The following is a 12,668-nucleotide window of genomic DNA, read 5'->3' as shown; positions in this document are numbered from 1 at the left end:
CCTATCTCTCTCTTCCTCCTTCCTTCCCTCTATCCCCTATCTCTCTCTCTCTTCCTCCTTCCTTCCCTTGATCCTCCTCCTCTCTTTCCCTCCCTCAGTACCAGTGGACCGCCATGGACCAGACCGGCTTGACCCTTGACCTGGACGAGGTCACTACCTCCACAGGGGGTCGGTCCCCTGCCCTGGTGCTCCGTCCTGCTGTGCTCCGGGAGGGGCTGACCCTCACCCTCACCCTGAATGTGACCCAGCCTGGAGGTGGGTACCCAGGCAGCGCCAGCCTCACCCTCAGCCCCTACCCGCCCCCACGCGGAGGGCACTGTAGTCTGACACCTGGGGAAGACATGCGCCTGCTGGACACTGTGGTCACCTACACCTGCTCAGGTAAAAGCAGTACTTGTGTCCTTGTGTACTTGTCCTATTAGTCTCCTAGAGTCCTGTTCTCCTTGTGTCCTAGTTAACATGTCCTCACCTTGCGTCCTCCATGCCCTGACCCCTGTTGACCAGGCTGGGAGGATTCTGCACAGCTCATTTACAGCCTCCAGGTGGCGCCATGCCCGCCCAGCAACCCTGCCTGCCCCCTGCTCACACTCTACAGGTATGGATGCCTTACACCTGTCAGAAAGAACAAACCTCTGAAGCTTTGTTTTGATAAAAGTGTTTACAGTGATGCATGCATGGTTTCCCCATGGCCAGCCAGACACCGTAAGGTCTGTCTGATGTTTGTGGTGTTTCATTCTTGTTCACCGTTACCAGGGGAACCCAGTCCACATTCCGAGCCCTGGTTCCCCTTGGCAACCCTGGCCCAGAGAAGCACCTGTCAATCATCTCCGTGATCCTGCAGGTGGAGGACCACCTGGGGTCTAAGGTCACGGCCCTCAACAGGTGATGATGATTGATGATGACTCCTCTGTGCTCGCCTGACGTTGTTTATATCATCCTTTTGTCTGATTCGGCTGTGTTTCCAGGACTCTGTCGGTGCGGGGGCCAGGGGAGGGGGAGGTTGCCAGAGAATGGCTGAGGAACAGGGGCCGAACAGAGCTGCGGTCGGCCCTCCAACAAGGCAACCCACAGGACCTCATTCCCTACTGCATCTCCCTGAGCAGCCAGCTCAACCAGGTAGAGCACACAGCAGAGTGTCGTGTCAGGATCACAAATGATGTCGACGGTCTCCTCTGCTACCTCTTCATTTCTCTCCTCATTTCCTTCTCATCTCCTCCTCATCCCCTCTCCTCTTCATCTCCTCTGCTCCCCTCTCCTCCTCCTCCTCATCCCCTCTCCTCCTCATCCTCCTCCTCATTCCCTCTCCTCCTCATCTCATCTCCTCCTTATCTCCTCTCCTCCTCCTCCTCATCCCCTCTCTTCCTCCTCATCCCCTCTCCTCCTCATCCTCCTCCTCATTCCCTCTCCTCCTCCTCATCTCATCTCCTCCTTATCTCCTAATTTCCTCCTCCTCATCCCCTCTCCTCCTCCTCATCCCCTCTCCTCCTCATCTCCTCCTTATCTCCTCATCTCCTCCTCCTCATCCCCTATCCTCCTCCTCTCCTAGATGTCTCGTGAGGACAGGGGGGAGGATCTCCAGGAGAGGAGGGCGATCAGGGGGGAGGTGACGCGAGCGCTGGCCTCTCTCCCCGTCTCCTCTCTCCAGCAGGCTGTCCTGGTCAGCTCAGCCCTGGCTCAGGCCACTGTGAGTCTGACACCCTGCACCACCTGACGCACAGAGAGGAAATTCTAAGCCTCACAAATCATGAATGAAACAAAAACTAATTATTTTAATTATCCGTTCCTTCCGATGGGGGGGTCAGATGGCTGAGTGGTTAGGGAATTGGGCTTTTAATCAGAAGGTTGCCGGTTTGATTCCTGGCTATGAAATATTACGTGGTGTCCTTGGACAAGGCACTTCACCTTACTTGCCTCGGGGGAATGTCCCTGTACTTACTGTAAGTCACTCTGGATAAGAGCGTCTGCTAAATGACTAAATGTAAATCCGCTGTACTTTCCACATTTGCCATTTTTATTTCACTTTGGATTGTTCTTTCCCTGTATTGTTGTGTGCAACAAATGATGTATTTAGTCCAGTGAATCCTCACAGGTCCTGTGTGTTTCCAGGAGGTCCCCAGTGAGGCGTGCTGCCAGGAGAAGGTTCTAGAAGCGCTGGAGAGGATGACCCACGTGGTGGAACAGCAGACGGAACCAGGAGACACCTTAGCCATAGAAACTGGAAGGAACATCCTCACCATCCTAGGTACTGATAGTCCATTCAGGGATTCAAATCCCCACCTGTGCTTCACTGTGGTGGATTTAGTTTGTTTCTGATAATGTCCTTCTCTGTCTCACAGGAAGTTTTTGGGCTTCTAGCCCCTCCTCCCCATCCTCTAGCCCCTCCTCCCCATCCTCTAGCCCCGCCTCCCCATCCTCTAGCCCCGCCACCCCATCCTCTAGCCACGCCTCCCCAACCTCTAGCCCCTCCTCCCCATCCTCTAGCCCCTCCTCCCGATCCTCTAGCCCCGCCTCCCCATCCTCTAGCCCCTCCTCCCCGTCCTCCCCCTCCAGGACTGCAGTGTGCGCTCTCTCCCTTGCGGGGGCGCTCATGCGCTCCCTGATGCGCCGGCGTTCCTCGGGCGAGGAACCCCTCGTCCTCTCTACCCCTCGGATTAACACCCTCGGTTTCCGCGGCGACCCCTCCCGGCTCCTGTGCACCGATGACGAGAACCTCCGCCAATCGAACCAGTCCGACCAATCGCAACCGGCTTCCCGGTCGACATCGTCCAATGAGGAGCAGCGATCCTCCTCCTCCCACCCTCCTCCTCACTGCCAATTCCTCATCCCCGTCTCTCTCAGTGACCAGTTGAGGAAGCGGGGGTCGGAGGTGGTCCAGATCGTCCTCAGTATTGAGGGGGGCGGCTGGACCCCCCTCCTCACCCCCGCCAGCCCCCCCATCTCCACCAAGATGGCCGCCATGGAGTTCACCACGCCGCAGGGCCAGCCCATACCCATCCAGGACCTGGACCCTGATAGGGCCATACGAGTCACCCTGGACAACACAGCACCATTGGGAGTGGGTAGGGCTAGGCCTGGAATGGGTCACATGGGGGCGGCTGGGAGGGGTGGGGGAGGGGGTTGGGAGGAAGGAACGTCCCCAGGGCTGAATGTAACCCTTTTGACCAACGGCTGGGTGAACTTTACGGTGAAGGCTGGGGATTGGCTGAAGCCAAATGCTGGACTGTTCATCACCTTCAACTTCAGGCTGCTTCCAGGTAGATATGTTACCTGTAGACATGTTACCTGTAGACATGTTACCTGTAGACATGTTACCTATAGTCATGTTACCTGTAGACATGTTACCTGTAGACATGTTACCTGTAGACATGTTACCTGTAGATATGTTACCTGTAGATATGTTACCTGTAGATATGTTACCTGTAGACATGTTACCTGTAGACATGTTACCTGTAGATATGTTACCTGTAGATATGTTACCTGTAGATATGTTACCTGTAGACATGTTACCTGTAGATATGTTACCTGTAGATATGTTACCTGTAGACATGTTACCTGTAGACATGTTACCTGTAGATATGTTACCTGTAGATATGTTACCTGTAGATATGTTACCTGTAGACATGTTACCTGTAGATATGTTACCTGTAGATATGTTACCTGTAGACATGTTACCTGTAGACATGTTACCTGTAGACATGTTACCTGTAGACATGTTACCTGTAGATATGTTACCTGTGTTCTGTTTTCAGGTATATGCGGTGTGCGCTTGCTAAGCCCTTTGTGAAACTGCTTGTAAAAAGTGCAGTATGAATAAAGTTTTAATTTGACAGTTTTGAATTCCACAGGAGCTGCTGTGCGTCACTCTGGACAGGTGAGGATCATTGTGACCTCTCAGGGTGGTCCTCCTGCATCCCAGAATTTCCTGCTCCGAGAGATCAGCCTCTTCTTCTCCAACACGTCAGACTCCCTGGAGGAAACGGTCTTCCTCTCCCCACTGTGAGGCTCCTTCCAACAGCAGCAAAATGTTTTAGATGTATACACACATTATTATTCATATTATTAACACCTTTCAAGTCTTCTTTGGGAGGGTCTGTTTTTAGATTTCAATATTTTTCTATGCAGTTTGTGTTTATGTTTATAACAATAATCATACGTTGGTTCCCTCCTTGTTAAAAATGACAAATAAGGTGATAAGGTGAACTTGTCCCCAGTCTGAACTCCTCAGCCCAGCCTCTCTCCATCGCCCTCTACTCCTCCCTGACCCCCGAGGCTGTCCAGGCCTCCGCCTGGGTCTTCAGCTCCCTCTGCCAGTACTACAGCCTGGAGGAGGGGCGCTGGAGCAGTGCTGGCCTCCAGCCACTGGGGGGCAGCAGCCTCCGCAGGGCCCGCTGCCTCACCCAGCACCTCACCCTGTTTGGGGCCAGCGTGTTCGTGCACCCGGAGGCCCTGGTGCTGCTGCCACCGGTAGGCTCGTGTGTGGATGTTTCCCTGTTCCAACACGCCTGATCCAGATGAATGGGTCGTCACCCAGCACAGAGGGAGCTCTGAGTCTGACGTGCTGGAAGAGGGAAACATCTCAAACATGGAGGACCAGGGTTAACAACCACTGAACCACCACTGAAGCTAACGGATGAATGTGATCCCGGTGCTCCGCAGGAGGGCGGGCCGGTGCGTAACGTGCTGGTGGGGGTGGTGTGTGCTGTCCTGGTGGGGGTGCACCTGCTGCTGGGCCAGGCAGCCCACAGGATGGACCTGCTGGAGAGGCTGAGGCTGGCCCAGGGGGGGCTCTGTGGGCCCCCCGGTCCCCACCACTACTGGGTCCTGGTCAAGACCGGCTGGAGGCGCGGAGCAGGTACTGGGATGGGGGCGTAGGGAAGTGGGTGGATGAATAGACAGACGTAGCTACACACTCTCTCTTTCTCTCCCCCTATCCCTCTCTCTCCCTCTCTCTCCCTCTCTCTCCCTCCCTCTCTCTCTCTCCCTCTCCCTCCCTCCCTCCCTCTCTCTCTCTCTCTCTCTCTCTCTCTCTCTCTCTCTCTCTCTCTCTCCCTCTCTCTCTCCCTCTCTCTCCCTCTCTCTCTCCCTCCTTCTCTCTCTCCCTCCCTCCCTCTCTCTCTCTCTCCCTCCTTCTCTCTCTCCCTCTCTTTCTCTCCCTTTCTCTCCCTCTCTCTCTCTCTCTCTCCCTCCCTCCCTCCCTCCCTCCCTCCCTCCCTCCCTCCCTCCCTCCCTCCCTCCCTCCCTCTCTCTCTCCCAGGGACGACAGCCCACGTGGGGATCAGCCTGCACGGTGTGTCCCAGAGTGGAGGTCGTCACCTGGGGAGGCCGGGGGCGTTCCAGCGCAACAGCCTCGACCTGTTCCACCTGCAGACGCACCGCTACCTGGGGGAGGTGTGGAAGATACGCCTCTGGCACGACAACACGGGTACACACACACACACACAGATACACACACACGGCGCAAAGAGTTGGAAACTGCAGGATGCTTTACATAAAGATGACATGGGTATAGAGAACAAGGTGTGTGTGTGTGTGTCAGGCCTGGAGCCGTCCTGGTATGTGCAGCATGTGGTGGTTGTGGACCCCCAGTCTGACCGTCTGTTCTACTTCCTGGTGGACGGCTGGCTCTCTGTGGACCAGAGGAGCCCAGCGCTGGAGAGGGAGGTGCTGGCCTCCTGTGAGTACACACACACTGACACACACACTGACACACACACTGACACACACTGACACACACACTGACACACACACTGACACACACTGACACACACACTGACACACACACTGACACACACTGACACACACACTGACACACACTGACACACACACTGACACACACACTGACACACACTGACACACACTGACACACACACTGACACACACTGACACACACACTGACACACACACTGACACACACTGACACACACACTGACACTCACACTGACACACACTGACACACACACTGACACACACTGACACACACACTGACACACACACTGACACACACTGACACACACACACACTGACACACACTGACACACACTGACACACACACACACTGACACACACACTGACACACACTGACACACACACTGACACACACTGACACACACTGACACACACACTGACACACACACTGACAAACACACTGACACACACTGACACACACACTGACACACACACTGACACACACTGACACACACACTGACACACACTGACACACACACTGACACACATACTGACACACCCACTGACACACTCACTGACACACACACTGACACACACACTGACACACACACTGACACACACTGACACACACACTGACACACACTGACACACACACTGACACACACACTGACACACACTGACACACACTGACACACACACTGACACACACACTGACACACACTGACACACACACTGACACACACTGACACACACACTGACACACACACTGACACACACTGACACACACACTGACACACACACTGACACACACACTGACACACACTGACACACACCCTGACTCACACACTGACACACACACTGACACACACCTTTTTGTCACTTGCTCCCTCACTTTCTTCTGCTCATATCTCCTCTCTCTCTCGCCTCGCCCTCCCCCCTCTCTCCCTTCCCCCACCCCCCTCTCTCTCTCTCTCTCCCCCCCCCCCTCTCTCTCTCTCTCCCTCCCCCCCCCCCCCCCCCCTCTCTCTCTCCCCCAGGTCCAGAGGATCTCTCTCAGTTCCGGCGTGTTCTCTCCTCCCAGCTGATCTACGGTCTGACGGAGCGTCACCTGTGGCTGTCACTATGGGAACGCCCCGCCCACAGCCGGTTCACGCGGGGCCAGCGGGTGACATGCTGCGCCCTGCTGCTGCACCTGTACCTGGGGCTGGGGGCACTGTGGTACGGGGCCACGGGCACGCACGGACACAGGTGAGGGGGGGGGAGGGAGGCAGGGGGTTCACCTGGGGGGAGGGAGGCAGGGGGTCACCTGAGGGGAGGGGGTGATGTAACTGATGTGATGGTGAATGTTCTGTCTCTTGGTTGTAGTGGCCCTGTTTCGTTCCGCATGCTTGTTACCTGGGAGACGGTTGCCGTGGGGATGGTGATCGCTGTGATGGTGTTTCCTCTGCAGTGTCTCCTCTGCTTCCTGTTCAGGAAGACCCGCAGTCAGGTCTTTCTCACTCTATCTCTGTCTCCCACTCTGTCTTCTTCTTTCTTCATCTCGATACTAATACTGTGTGTGTGTGTGTGTGTTCCAGGTGCCGGTGGACATCTCCATGCCTCCCTCTCCTGTCTGCCAATCAGTGGAAATGGACGTTTATCTTGGCCAGTCAGAAGAGGGTGTCCCGTCCTTCCTGTGTGAGGTGGAGTCTGATGTTTCTGGAAGGGCGACTCCCTCCTCTCTGGACCCCTGGGGGGGCGGGGAGGGGGGCGTAGGAGAGCAGAATGGAGGGATGGTGATGTGGCCCTCCTGTGACAGCCTCCTTGACCTCCCAGCATGCATCTGGGGCCTGACCTCTGACCCCTGTGGAGGAGAGGCCCTGGAGGTCGTCCCGGCTCGCGTGCTGAAGAGGAAGAAAGCTCTGATGAAGCTCCGCCTGGCGCCCGCCTCCTCCCTCCCCTCGCCCTCCTCCCTCCCCTCCCCCCTCCCCTCCCCCTCCTCCCTCTCTGCTCTCACCTCCCCCTTCCAGCTGTCTTCTCAGGTGTCTCTGGGAAGGAATCACACCCTCACTCTGTCTGGTGAGACAGTCCGTCTACTGCACCTTACTTCACTCACATTCCTTTCAAAATCTAGTAAGGAGGAGAGAGGGGGGGAGGTGGAGGGAGAGACAGAGACAGTAGCTATGAGAGCTGTGTGTCCATCTTGTGTTGTTCAGAGGAGAGTCTGCTGAGGGCCATAGCTGCAGACGTGGACCCTGACGTCCCCCCCTCCTCCTCCTCCCCCTCGGACAGCGGTCGATTCTCTCCTCAGACCTCCTCCCTCACTAACACGTAAGACCTCCACCCCTCACCTCACACCTCCACCCCTCACCTAACACCTCCACCCCTCACCTCACATCTCCACCCCTCACCTAACACCTCCACCCCTCACCTCACATCTCCACCCCTCACCTAACACCTCCACCCCTCACCTAACACCTCCACCCCTCACCTAACACCTCCACCCCTCACCTAACATCTCCACCCCTCACCTAACATCTCCACCCCTCACCTCACACCTCACCCCTCACCTGTAGCACCACCCCTCACCTAACACCTCCACCCCTCACCTGACATCTCCACCCCTCACCTAACACCTCTATCCCTCACCTAACACTTCCACCCCTCACCTCACACCTCCATCCCTCACCTAACACCTCCACCCCTCACCTCACACCTCCACCCCTCACCTAACATCTCCACCCCTCACCTAACATCTCCACCCCTCACCTCACATCTCCACCCCTCACCTAACACCTCCACCCCTCACCTGTAGCACCACCCCTCACCTCACACCTCCACCCCTCATCTAACACCTCCACTCCTCACCTAACATCTCCATCCTTCACCTAACATCTCCACCTCACACCTAACCCCTCCACCCCTCACCTAACCCCTCCACCCCTCACCTGTAGCACCACCCCTCACCTCACACCTCCACCCCTCACCTGTAGCACCACCCCTCACCTCTAGGTCCTCCCTCTCCTGTGTGTTGCAGTCGGAGCTGTAGTTCGTGGGGCAGCAGCTGGTCAGAGCTGAGCATGGACAAGCCTGCGTACGGAGAGGACTTCCACAAGGCCTCCTGCCCCTCCCTCTCCTCCCCCTGCCCCTCCCTCTCCTCCCCCTGCCCCTCCCCCTCTGCATACTCCATGGCCAGCACTGTCATCCCAAGCCCCTCCCCTGACTCCACCCCCGCACACTCCCCCACACGCATAGGTACGCTCAAGTCTGTGAACACACGATGATGATGATGATGACGACGACCGTGACGTAGCCTCCCTGAGCCACCCGTCTCCCACCACGTCCCTGCAGGTGTGTGTCGTGGTGACCCAGGCCGGGAGCTCCCTCCCTGGGCCCTGCGGGTGGTGTACCCCCTGGTGGCGCTGGTGCTGGGGGCCTGCCTGGGGCTGGTGGGGCTGTACGGAGCCAGCTTCCCCAGCAGGGTGCTTCTGATGTGGCTGCTGTCGGCCGGCTCGGCCCTCCTCACCTCCGCTCTGCTTCTGGAGACGCTCAAGGTGAGGCGGCCGCGCCCCAGCCCGGAGGGGTAACATGCCCCCCAGGTGTGCTGGGCGTGTCAATGTTGGAGCCCTAACCCTGTCTGTCCCCCAGGTGTGTGTGCAGGCCGTGTGGGAGGCGGTGGTGTGGAGGCCAGTCGACCCAGAGGTGGACGAGCGTCTGGCCCAGGAGAGCTGTGTGACCCGGCAGGGGGGCCTGGAGGGGGGCGGGGAGGGGGGCGGGGAGGGGGGCAAGGTGCGCCCCCCCTGTGGGTTTGCTCTGCTGCAGGCTATGGAGGAGGCCAGGAAGGTGCGCGCTCTGCATGTGCTCATCAAGGTATAGGATACACACACACACACACACACACACACAGGGGACATAGAAGGGACGTGTGTGGGGATACTATACCTACACATCAAGGCAAGCTGTCCCTCCTCTCTCCTCTCCTGCCCAGAGCTGTGTGGGGCACCTGCTGTTCCTGTTGCTGGTGTTGATGGTGAACTACCAGGCCTGTGTGGAGGAGAGCCAGGGGCGGAGGCTGCGCTCCTCGCTCACACACTCCCTGCTGCACGCACACAACCTCTCCTCTGTCACCGGGTAGGACAGAGCGTGTGTTTGGGTGTTGATGTGTGTGTGTGTGTGTATATGAGGGTGTGTGTGTGTTCACCTCCTCCCTCACCCCTCCAGGTTGGAGGAGGCGTGGCTGTGGCTGGACCACGCCCTGGTCCCTCACCTGTACGAGGACCCCGCCCTCCGCCTGGTGGGGTTGCCGCGGTTACGGCGCAGGTGCGGCGCCGAGCCCGTCGTGACGTCGTTGCTGGGCAACGGCAGCGAGGCGACACGGGCGCTGCTGTCTGCCCTGCTGAACACGACCAGGTCAGTCTGCAGTGTTGGGACCACACCCTGCTGCTGTGGGGGTGGGAGCAGAGGGTCTAACAGGGCGTGGTCGGGTAGGGAGGGCTCTACAGGGCGTGGTCGGGTAGGGAGGGCTCTACAGGGCGTGGTCGGGTAGGGAGGGCTCTACAGGGCGTGGTCGGGTAGGGAGGGCTCTACAGGGCGTGGTAGGGTAGGGCTCAACAGGGTGTGGTCGGGTAGGGAGGGTTCTACAGGGCGTGGTCGGGTAGGGAGGGCTCTACAGGGCGTGGTCGGGTAGGGAGGGCTCTACAGGGCGTGGTAGGGTAGGGCTAAACAGGGTGTGGTCGGGTAGGGAGGGCTCTACAGGGCGTGGTAGGGTAGGGAGGGTTCTACAGGGCGTGGTAGGGTAGGGAGGGTTCTACAGGGCGTGGTAGGGTAGGGAGGGCTCTACAGGGCGTGGTAGGGTAGGGAGGGTTCTACAGGGCGTGGTAGGGTAGGGAGGGTTCTACAGGGCGTGGTAGGGTAGGGAGGGCTCTACAGGGCGTGGTCGGGTTGGGAGGGCTCTACAGGGCGTGGTCGGGTTGGGAGGGCTCTACAGGGCGTGGTCGGGTTGGGAGGGCTCTACAGGACGTGGTCGGGTTGGGAGGGCTCTACAGGACGTGGTCGGGTTGGGAGGGCTCTACAGGGCGTGGTCGGGTTGGGAGGGCTCTACAGGACGTGGTCAGGTAGGGCTCGCAGCTTCAAACTAACAGGTGTGTCCTCCTCAGGCTGACGGGCGTGGCTGTGGACTTCACCCAGTACCACACAGGGACGGCCGTGTTTGTGTGTGTGTCTGTGGGGCTGGAGTGGAGCCCCACGCACGCTCTCCTCCACTCCCTCTCCGTCAGTCCTGTCCTCATCCCTCCATCCTCCTCAGGGCCGGGCCTGCAGGTGGTGCTCATGGTAACTGCATACGCCAAGAATTGACGAATGAAAGAAGTAATGCATTGATAAATGAATTGGTTGCATGAATGAATGAGGCATTCCTGATCACACACAGCATTATACACGAGACCATGCTTTAGAAATCTGGAGGATTCTCATGTTCAACCAGTCTCCTCTCTCCCATCCTCTCCTCTTCCTCCATCCTCCTCTAATTCTCCCTCCTCCGCCTATCCTCCTCCTTCCTCCTCTTCTCCTCTCCTCCTCCTCTCTTCCTCCCTACTCCTCCTCTCCAGGTTCTCCTTCTCCTGTGCTCCCTCCTCCTCCTCTGCCGGGAACTGTGGGCCATGGCTACTGAGCATGCCCAGTACCTACGTCATGGTTGGCACTGGCTCCAGATCCTCCTGGTCTCGTTGTCCCTGGCAACGGCCGTGCTGCGACTGCACTTCCTGTCCCAGGCCACTTCCTGTCTGCTCCAGGTAGCACTCGCTGCTAAGGACACGTCCTGGTTGCTAAGGACAGATTTTGAACGTTAACATAACTAATCGTGAACCATGACTCCCTAATGGTTCAGAGTATATGCGTAGTAACGTGAGTCTCCTCTCTTCCTCTGGCCCAGCTCCGGGTCCAGCCTCTTAGCTTCATACGGCTCCACAGCGCCGCCCTGCTGGCCCGGGGGGCGTCCCAGCTGGCTGCACTGCTGCTAACACTGCTGCTGCTCAAGGTACAGCAGGGGGGGGGGGGTACTTGGGGTCTGCTGCCAGAAGCTCTAACCACTGAGCTGTGTGTGTGGTCTGTCTGTGTGTCTGTGTATGTACCCCAGCTGGTGGGCACCCTGGGGTTGGTGCAGCGCTGGGTTGTGATTGGTCGGGTTCTCCAGAGGTCGTGGAGGGAGCTGGGGGGCGTGGCCTTGATGCTGACCCTGCTGTTGCTGCTCTGCTCTCACACAGGACACCTGGTAACACACACACCTGGTAACACACACACCTGGCAGCACACACACCTGGTAGGACACACACCTGGCAACACACACACCTGGCTACACACACACCTGGCAGGACACACACGCGGTAGGACACACAAGTGTACCCACACACCCTCAATTACATTCACAGAAATGCAAACACTCCCACTTGGTACCCAAACCCGTGTGTGTGTGTGTGTGTGTGTGTGTGTGTCAGTTGTTCTGCAGCTCTGTGGAGGGCTTCCAGTCTCTGCGTGCTTCCAGTGTGTCTGTGCTGGAGCTGCTGCGGGGGGGCGTGGCCCAGAGGAGGCTGTGTGCGGCCCGGCCCCGCCTGGGAACGCTGTTCTGCCTCCTCCTGCATGGGGCAGCACTGGGCCTGCTGGCCAGGCTGGCTGGAGCCACCCTCCTCACAGCATACAGGTACTGCTGCTGGTACTGCTGTTCTCCTGCTGGTACTGCTGTTCTCCTGCTGATACTGCTACTATCCTGCTGGTACTGCTGTTCTGCTGATACTGCTACTATCCTGCTGGTACTGCTGTTCTCCTGCTGATACTGCTACTATCCTGCTGGAACTGCTGTTCTGCAGATACTGCTACTATCCTGCTGGTACTGCTGTTCTGCTGATACTGCTACTATCCTGCTGGTACTGCTGTTCTCCTGCTGATACTGCTACTATCCTGCTGGTACTGCTGTTCTGCTGATACTGCTACTATCCTGCTGGTACTGCTGT

At 57.7% G+C, this 12,668-nt stretch overlaps 1 protein-coding gene across 1 annotated transcript in view; it reads left to right on the top strand.

The window, feature by feature from the left end:
• pkd1b (polycystic kidney disease 1b) overlaps positions 1–12,668 on the top strand; it is a 41,442-nt gene that overhangs the window by 26,530 nt on the left and 2,244 nt on the right. The window contains exons 14-39 of the mRNA XM_084670428.1: positions 99–381; positions 505–595; positions 754–882; positions 966–1,116; positions 1,547–1,684; positions 2,107–2,242; positions 2,337–3,254; positions 3,846–3,996; positions 4,212–4,464; positions 4,657–4,852; positions 5,255–5,422; positions 5,537–5,674; positions 6,723–6,933; positions 7,051–7,174; positions 7,263–7,743; positions 7,881–7,995; positions 8,702–8,919; positions 9,016–9,218; positions 9,313–9,534; positions 9,653–9,795; positions 9,886–10,074; positions 10,821–10,995; positions 11,271–11,453; positions 11,594–11,698; positions 11,798–11,932; positions 12,156–12,358. Of these exons, the coding sequence (XP_084526554.1) occupies positions 99–381; positions 505–595; positions 754–882; positions 966–1,116; positions 1,547–1,684; positions 2,107–2,242; positions 2,337–3,254; positions 3,846–3,996; positions 4,212–4,464; positions 4,657–4,852; positions 5,255–5,422; positions 5,537–5,674; positions 6,723–6,933; positions 7,051–7,174; positions 7,263–7,743; positions 7,881–7,995; positions 8,702–8,919; positions 9,016–9,218; positions 9,313–9,534; positions 9,653–9,795; positions 9,886–10,074; positions 10,821–10,995; positions 11,271–11,453; positions 11,594–11,698; positions 11,798–11,932; positions 12,156–12,358 (5,459 nt within the window). The remainder of the gene's footprint in view (positions 1–98; positions 382–504; positions 596–753; positions 883–965; positions 1,117–1,546; positions 1,685–2,106; positions 2,243–2,336; positions 3,255–3,845; positions 3,997–4,211; positions 4,465–4,656; positions 4,853–5,254; positions 5,423–5,536; positions 5,675–6,722; positions 6,934–7,050; positions 7,175–7,262; positions 7,744–7,880; positions 7,996–8,701; positions 8,920–9,015; positions 9,219–9,312; positions 9,535–9,652; positions 9,796–9,885; positions 10,075–10,820; positions 10,996–11,270; positions 11,454–11,593; positions 11,699–11,797; positions 11,933–12,155; positions 12,359–12,668) is intronic.

The sequence above is a fragment of the Hypomesus nipponensis genome, chromosome 13 (genome assembly GCF_054491055.1).
Source record: "Hypomesus nipponensis isolate SF chromosome 13, ASM5449105v1, whole genome shotgun sequence".
NCBI classification, from domain to species: domain Eukaryota; kingdom Metazoa; phylum Chordata; class Actinopteri; order Osmeriformes; family Osmeridae; genus Hypomesus; species Hypomesus nipponensis.
Note: the sequence above shows the minus strand (reverse complement) of the source record. Positions and strands in the feature narration are given on the sequence as shown.